This window comes from Eimeria acervulina, genomic scaffold (assembly GCF_000499425.1).
Source record: "Eimeria acervulina Houghton genomic scaffold, Eah_scaff743, whole genome shotgun sequence".
NCBI lineage: Eukaryota > Apicomplexa > Conoidasida > Eucoccidiorida > Eimeriidae > Eimeria > Eimeria acervulina.
Window position 1 is genome coordinate 7,501 of NW_013547170.1, and position 8,384 is coordinate 15,884.

The 8,384-nt window shown below is 42.0% G+C and overlaps 2 protein-coding genes across 2 annotated transcripts in view; both read right to left on the reverse strand.

Moving 5' to 3' along the window:
* EAH_00047900 (hypothetical protein, conserved) overlaps nucleotides 1-1,858 on the reverse strand; it is a gene marked incomplete at both ends in the record, with an annotated part of 3,894 nt that extends 2,036 nt beyond the window's left edge. The window contains 5 exons of the mRNA XM_013391434.1: nucleotides 1-274; nucleotides 458-485; nucleotides 738-812; nucleotides 1,218-1,314; nucleotides 1,469-1,858. Of these exons, the coding sequence (XP_013246888.1) occupies nucleotides 1-274; nucleotides 458-485; nucleotides 738-812; nucleotides 1,218-1,314; nucleotides 1,469-1,858 (864 nt within the window). The remainder of the gene's footprint in view (nucleotides 275-457; nucleotides 486-737; nucleotides 813-1,217; nucleotides 1,315-1,468) is intronic.
* Nucleotides 1,859-3,696: 1,838 nt separating this feature from the next.
* Nucleotides 3,697-7,372, reverse strand: EAH_00047910 (CMGC kinase, CK2 family, putative; the record flags this gene model as incomplete). The annotated part of the gene is made up of 10 exons (XM_013391435.1): nucleotides 3,697-3,750; nucleotides 4,182-4,417; nucleotides 4,944-5,016; nucleotides 5,309-5,410; nucleotides 5,649-5,715; nucleotides 5,814-5,893; nucleotides 6,131-6,223; nucleotides 6,464-7,036; nucleotides 7,170-7,202; nucleotides 7,346-7,372. Coding segments are annotated over 10 exons (1,338 nt in total), but the record flags the coding sequence as incomplete, so codon positions are not given.
* Between the last annotated feature and the right edge of the window lie 1,012 nt (nucleotides 7,373-8,384).

Below are 8,384 nucleotides of genomic sequence, written 5' to 3' on the forward strand. Positions count from 1 at the left end.
CTCTGGGTAGTTTGCTGCTGTCAATACGACAGCTAGGAGGAAAGCAGTTCGAATAAGGCGGGCCCTCCACAGCCTATGGAGGTGGTTGCAAGAGTCGTTTGCTGCTGCTGTTGCTGCTGTTGCTGCTGCTGCTGCTGCTGCTGCTGCTGCTTGCAGCTGCTGCTTGCAGTGCTGCAGCAGCAAAGATAAGGCGGATACGCTATCGATAGAACTTCCACAGAAGTGTGGGGCGACCGCAAACAAAATGCGAGCACTAAACGGCACCATGCTGCCTCTATAACACACAAACCCTAAACCCTAAACCCTAAACCCTAAACCCTAAACCCTAAACCCTAGATGAAAAGATATATGCTAAACTGGTGCGTGCATCCGCCCCTCTAAACCCTGAATTGGGGTTTAAACCCTCAAACCCTAAACCCTAAACCTTCCCCTCTAAACCCTAAACCCTAGAATGCACCCCGCGAGCCGGCAGGGCAACTGCAGCCCTGAAGTCCCAAACCCTAAACCCTAAACCCTAAACCCTAAACCCTAAACCCTCGGCTTGCCTCTTTCCAGGGTAGAGATGGGGGTATTGTTCATAGTCCCAGCAAGGTGCAGATAAGCTTCCTACTGCTGCTGCTTCCTCAGCAGCAGCAGCAAAATTCTGCAGCACAAACCCCCCCAAGGTGTCTATACACCCCAACAAACAACGCAAACCACAAGGGTTTAGGGTTTAGGGTTTAGGGTTTAGGGTTTACGGATAAACGCAGGAGACAAAAAAGACGCAAAGTTCGCAGCTGGAGATACACCCGAGGAGGCAGATTGGTAGAAGACTGAAGACAAACAAAACCCTAAACCCTAAACCCTAAACCCTAAAAGAAGCATCTAGGCGACAGCTATAAGAGCAGTAGCAACACATACGTAACCGCACCGGCAGCAGCAATAACAGCAGCAGCAGCAACAACAGCAGCAGCAACAACAACAGCAGTAGGAGAACACGCAACAGCAGCAGCTGCTGCAACAGCAGAAGCATCAGCAGCTCAGCAGCACCGGCAGAAGCAAAAGAAGCAAAAGTAGCATCAGCGCAGCAGCAGCACGGCAGCAGCAGCAGCAGCAGCAGCAGCAGCAGCAGCAGCTGTTGCCTGCCTGCAGTTTTTCGAGTAGAAGGTTTGCTGCTCTGTCTGTCTCTTTTGCGCTGATGAGAGAAATAATAAACTCCATGTCGCTCTCTCTTTCACTTGCTGCTGAAGCACCCGCTGCAGCACTTGCTGCTGCTGCTGCTGCTGCTGCTGCTGCAGGAGCAGCAAAAGGGCGACCTGGAGGAGGAGGAGGAGGCTGCATCAACCAAGAAACGCAGAAGCAGCAGAAGTACCTATTGCTGCTGCTGTTGTTATTGCTGCCGTTGCTGCAGCAGCAAACGACAGCAGCTAACGCAACAGTAGCGGTAGCAGCAGCAGCAGCAGCAGCAGAAGCAGCAGCAGCAGCATACCACTGGTGGTTGTGGAGGGAGGTGCGCAGCGGGCATCAAAGATACGCCGAAAGGATTCGCTGCTGCTGCTTGAGTAACTCTGCTGTCGCCGCTGTTGCTGCTGTTGTTGCTGCTGCTGCTGCTGTTGTTGCTGCAGCTTGCTGCAGCAAGCTGCTGCTGGTTGCAAGGCACAGCATAATGCGGCTCCACAGAGACCCTTTCAGCATATGCAAACTGAGGTGTATGTGCAGCAGCAGCAGCAACTGGTGCTGCTACTGCCTCATGGGGGGTTAGACCGGCTGGAGGTGAATCTGCTGCTGTTGCTGCTGTTGCTTCTGCTGCTGCTGTTGCTGCCGCTGGTTGGTATTGCTGCTGAGGTGTATAGGCACCTTCTTTTTGTTCTTGTGACATAATAACTACTTTATTTTATCCTGATTTATCTAAAAAAGAAGAAGTTAGATTAACACTGAACGCTAGAGTTCAGGTGTATAGGCGGCTGCTTCTGTTGCGGTCTGCTGTCAGCAAGTGTATGAATTCTAAGAAAATAAGAGGAAAAATATAGAAAAAGAAATATTAATTATTATATTTATGTTGAAATTATAATTAAATTTAATTATTTTATCATATTTCTAAACAAAAAAAGATTATGCAACAAATTGCTGGCGGCCGCGAGCGGCACGCCTGCTGCATGCGGAGCGTCTCACAGATGAATTATTTACTCGATTAATTTAATTAAATTAATTAATTAATTAATTTATTTATTTATTTTCATCATTTTGTTGTTTATATCGCTCAGTTCAGCGCTTCTTTCTGCGGTTTTTGCAGTCAATTTGACGTAAGGCGTGCTGCGGTGTATGCGCAGCTGCAGATACACCCAAACTCTTCTTCTTTTATTATTGAAATCACCGCCCTTTTATTGCAAATCAGTGCAAAGTTAACTTCTTTATTCTCCTAAATAACTCTACACACAAATATATATACATGTACGTACCCAAGCACATTCATATATATATATATATGCAGATCCGTCTCTATCTATGTATATATATATATATATTTATATATGTGGAGATGCACAGGTAGAAGAATGAAGAGGGAGAGAGAGAAGGTAAGACAACGACCGAATTTTCATCTGTCTCTACCTCTTATCTGTCCTTCTCAGCCTTCCTACATATAAATATATATATATATATATATTTATATATATATGTACTTCATTTATATATATATTTTTAATATTTGCATGCAGAAGATGTCGCAGAAAATGGCATCGACTTGCCGTCGACTAAAAACACAAACAAAAGTTTCAACAAAATAATAATAATAAAAGTATGATAGTAATAATATTATATTACTCCCCTGAGCCTTCTTCAATAATAATAATAATATTATTATTATTATTGTTGTTGTTGATGATGTTATTATTATTATTAGTGCTCTCGCGATCCTCTCTTCGTGTATATATATATATATATACATATACATATATTATGTTTACATTTATTTGCGCAACGCATTTACATGTTTATTTATATGTTTATATATATATATATTTATATATCTATATCTCTGTATATATATTAAGATATAGTTAGGCATAATTATATATATAGTTTATTTTGTTATATATGCTTTTATGCTGCTATATATCTGTTTATATATGTAGATATATCAATCCATAGTCATGCACAATTATATATATATATATATATATATTTATATATTTATATATTTACATATTATTTATATGTGTAGATGTCTTTAGTTATATTGATGTATATAAACGTATATATATATACAAATACATGTATATATATATTTGTTTATATATATGTATATATATATATACATATATATATGTTTATATATATGTTTATAATTACTACAGTTAATTTTATTAATGTCAATTTCTTCTTTATAAACATATACACCCCACAAACAAGGCTACCCAACGGAACGCTGCATGTACACCCGTGCATGCGGTGTGCATGCATGCATGCATGCATGCACGCGGTGTTAATGCATGCATGCATGCACGCATGTATGCAGTGCATGCATGGGGTGTACATGCATGCATGGATGCATGCATGGAGTGTACGAGCATGCATGGGGTGTACATGCATGCATGCATGCACGCATGCATGCATGCATGCATTATGCTGTCTCCTCCGAGCCCTCTCCGAAACCGCCAAACCCTAAACCCTAAACCCTAAACCCTAAACGGGTTAAGGCTCATGGGGGGCTGACACTTAAACTCGAGGCGCCTCGCCTGCCGCAGCTGCTGCGTTCCTCTGTTCCTCCTCCTGCACAAGCCAAACCCTAAACCCTAAACCCTAAACCCTAAACCCTAAACCCTAAACCCTAGCTCAAGGGCATTTAGGCGTTTAGATACTGATGAAGAGAGGAGATAGAAGAAAGAATCCACACCTCTTTCTCTGCACAGGGTTTAGGGTTTATTACTTCTAGGGTTTAGGGTTTACTGCTGCTGCGGGCTGAGAGCAGCACTAGCATTACTTCATTAAAAAAGGGTTTACATAAATTACTGTAAAAGTCTACGGTGTACTGCGAGGGTTTAGGGTTTGTTGTGAGGGTTTAGGGTTTAGCATTAAAAAAAACGAGAATAAGGTGTAAGCAAGTAGTGGTATGTTATAAGTATATGATTTTGCATGTTGATTAGATTCGGAAAAAAGGGTTTAGGGTTTAGGGTTTAGGGTTTAGGAGGGTTTGGACATACGAGTACGGGTTGAAAGTAAGGGTGTTTGAGTGCATCTTTCGGCAGTATTCTTTTCTGATGATCGTACACCAGCATCTTATCAATTAAATCAACTGCCTCCGGCACAGCTAAGTGCTGATTCTCAGAAGATATAAACTTTGTCCACGGCTTCTTTGTATGCTTCCCTATCATCTGTAAAAAATTCTTCTCTAAGCTCAAATCGTACTTATCCAGATATGCGTATAAACCGTCTGTCCCTGTAAACATACATATTTTATATATATTATATATATTATATATTATATATTGTATTTAATATATATATATTATATATTATATATTATATTTGATATATATATATTATATTATATATATAATATGTAATATATAATGTATAATATATAATGTATAATATATTATACAATATACATATATATATATATATATGTGGATGAGGGTTTAGGGTTTAGGGTAGTGCTTGTAGGTATATATATATATATATATATATATATAATATATATATATATATATACAAACACTACTACCCTAAACCCTAAACCCTAAACACTTGGAAAGCTTAAATCTAAGAAAACCCTAAACCCGAGGAGACAATAAACCCTAGTAAACCCTAGAATAAACCCTTAACCCTAAACCCTAAACCCTAATCACACACCAAATAAATAAACGAAACCCTCTACTGTTCAACCCAATACAATAACATGCACTCCATACAAGCAATAAACCCTAAACCCTAAACCCTAAACCCTAAACCCTAAACCCTACCCAGGACTCTGGCGATCTTCACAAGTTGGTCGTAGTTGTCGTGGCCATAGAAAAACGGCTCCTTCTTGAATATCTGGAACCGCAAACCCTAAACCCTAAACCCTAAACCCTAAACCCTAACCCCTTGCCCTAAACCCTAAAATCTAAAACCTACACCCGCCGGCCAAGCCCCGGACCCTGGAAGCTAAACCCTATACCCTGAAGCCTATCCCCATACCCCAACACGCCTCCCAAACCCTAAACCCTAAACCCTAAACCCTAAACCCTAAACCCTAAACCCTAAACCCTAAACCTCAAACCCTAAACCCTAAACCCTAAACCCTAAACCCTAAACCCTAAACCCTAAACCCTAAACCCTCGCTCACAATGCCTGCCAGCATGCATCCTAAACTCCACATGTCGAGGGAGTAATCGTACACCTGCAAATCCACTAACAACTCCGGCCCCTTGTAGTACCGACTCGCCACCTGCGCTCACAAACCCTACACCCTAAACCCTAAACCCTAAACCCTAAACCCTAAACCCTAAACCCTAAAACCTAAACCCTGAAGCGCCACTAACGGCCCCTAAACCCAAACAAACCCTCACGCTACGCGCAAGAGGCAACGGAGAGGATATGCCTTCCTGCAGCTGCAAAGAAGCCCTCCACATCAAACCCTAAACCCTTAACCCTAAACCCTAAACCCTAAACCCTCGGCAACGTACGCGGACGTTGTACTCGTGCCCGGGATGATAGAACTCCGCCAGACCCCAATCAATGAGTCTCAACTCCCTGCAGCAAACAGCAAAGCGAGGGTTTGCGGTGTCTGTACACCCCAGAGAAGTTAAGGCTTCTTCAGGGTTTAGGGTTTAGGGTTTTGAGGTTATCACCTCTTTTCGTGGTCTATCATCACGTTGTGGGGCTTCACGTCTCGATGCATTATTCCCTGGCTGTGGCAGTAATCCAAAGCCTGCAACAAACCCTAAACCCTAGAACCTAAACCCTAAACCCTCGAGGCCCCAATCCCTGGGCCCCGATAGGCTGTAAACCCTAAACCCTAAACCCTAAACCCTAATTCTGGTTGCAACTCAACACCAACCAACACCATTTAATGAGGCAGCTTGACATCCCCGCGAATCAAACCCTAAACCCTGAACCCCCAACCCTACGCCCTAATAAACCCTAAACCCTAAACCCTAAACCCTACCCTGAGCAGCTGGTAGATGTAGTAGCGGATTTCGTAGTCCTGAAGTGTTGGGTAGAGGGTTTTGAAGTCGACGTTGTTAACATATTCAAAAATCTGCATCCACAAACCCTAAACCCTAAACCCTAAACCCTAAACCCTAAACCCTAATTCCGTCTACCTCATCGGTTGATTGCATGAATGTTGACGCAGTGTATAAATGAGGGTTTGTCTTTGTAAATCTACAAGTGAGGGTTTAGGGTTTAGGGTTTACAATTAGGGTGATGAATTATTATAAAGGTTCAAATTAGGGTTTAGGGTTTAGGGTTTAGGGTTTAGGGTTTAGGGTTTACGTACGAGGGCTGGAGTGCGGCTTAAGGGGTCTTTAACAACATCGAGGAGTTTAATTATATTGGGGCCCCCAAATAAATTTTGTAGTATTTTAATCTCTCTTCTGATCTTCTTTTTTTTAACAGGTTTTAGCACTTTAACTACACATCTTTGTCCTACCACAGCTAAGCTCCTTCTCTGCTGCTGCTGATTAGGGTCTGCTGCAGCAGTTCCTGCTGCAGCAGCAGCAGCAGCAGCATTATTTGTATTTGTTTGTGCTGCAGCACCAGCCCCAGCCCCACCACTAGCAGCAGCAGCAGCCTGTTGTTGTTGCTGCTGCTGTTGCTGCTGCTGCTGCTGCTGCACACTATTATTATTATTATTATTATTATTATCCTGCTGCTGCTGCTGCTGCTGCTGCTGCTGCTGCTGCACAGCAACACAGACACCCTCGAAGACTTCGCTGTACTTGCCTCTGCCGAGCTTCCTAACTACTTCGTATCGATCAGGCGAACTCCAGACCACCGTAAAATTTTCATAGTCCCAGTACTGACGAGGACGGTTCACGTTCACTTCCGCGTAATACCGCGCTATGTTCGTCTGAACAAACATAAACCCTAAACCCTAATCAACCCTAATCAACCCTAATCAACCCTGATTAACCCTAATCAACCCTTAAAACAATCAGAAACCCTCATGAGACACTAAAACACACTTATAAACCCTTATTCACATTCACTTTCGCGTAATACCGCGCTATGTTCGTCTGAACAAACATAAACCCTAAACCCTAAACCCTAAACCCTAATCAACCCTAATCAACCCTGATTAACCCTAATCAACCCTAATCAACCCTTAAAAACTTTAATCAACCTTTAAAAACACTAATAAACCCTCATTCACGTTTACTTCCGCGTAATACCGCGCTATGTTCGTCTGAACGCAGATCAATCCTAAACCCTAAACCCTAAACCCTAAACCCTAAACCCTAATCAGCCCTAATCAACCCTAATCAACCATAATAAACCCTAATAAACAATCAGAAACCCTAATGAACCCTAATAAAATCTAAGAAACCCCAATAAACCCTAATAAACCCTAATGAAGCATAAGAAACCCTAATAAACCCTAATAAACCCTCATTCTGATTTGCTTCTGCGCAATACCGCGCTATGCTGGTCTTATAAACCCTAAACCCTAAAACCGTAAACCCCAGTAAACCCTAGGAAACCCTTTTAAGCCCTAATAAGCTCTAATAGACCCTTGGAAACCCTCATAAACCCTAATCTACACTAAGCAACACTAATAAACACTAATAAACCCTAAACCCTAAACCCTAATAAACCCTAATCGACACGAAGAAACCCTAATAAACACTAGGAAACACTAATAAACCCTAATAAACCCTAATTAACATTAATAAACCCTCATTAACCCTCACATGCCTTAATAAGCCCTAATAAACACTAATAAACCCTAATAAACACTATGAAACCGTAATAAACCCTAGAGAAACTTAATAAACCCTAATAAACATTAATAAGCCCTAATAAAACATATTGACAATCATAAACCCTCAAATAAAAGAAAGCTAAGAAAGAAGCAAAGAGAACGAGATGAAGAAAGATACACGCCAACACCACTCAGAAACCCTAAACCCTAAACCCTAAACACTAAACCCTAAACCCTAAACCCTAAACACTAAACACTTCTTGGGGCACGCAGAGAGGAATCAGCTTGAAAGACACTTAACAGGAAGCTCAACGGTGGTGATGAAGCAACAAACCCTAATCTGCTGCAGCGAAGACTAGGGTTTAGGGTTTAGGGTTTAGCCACTGCACGGGAGAGGGTTTAAGCTCGCAGGCAGCACAGCGACCGCGAGGGTTTAGGGTTTATGAAGAGGGTTTAGGGTTTATACTCACCGTTGTACTCGAAGACGAACCCGACG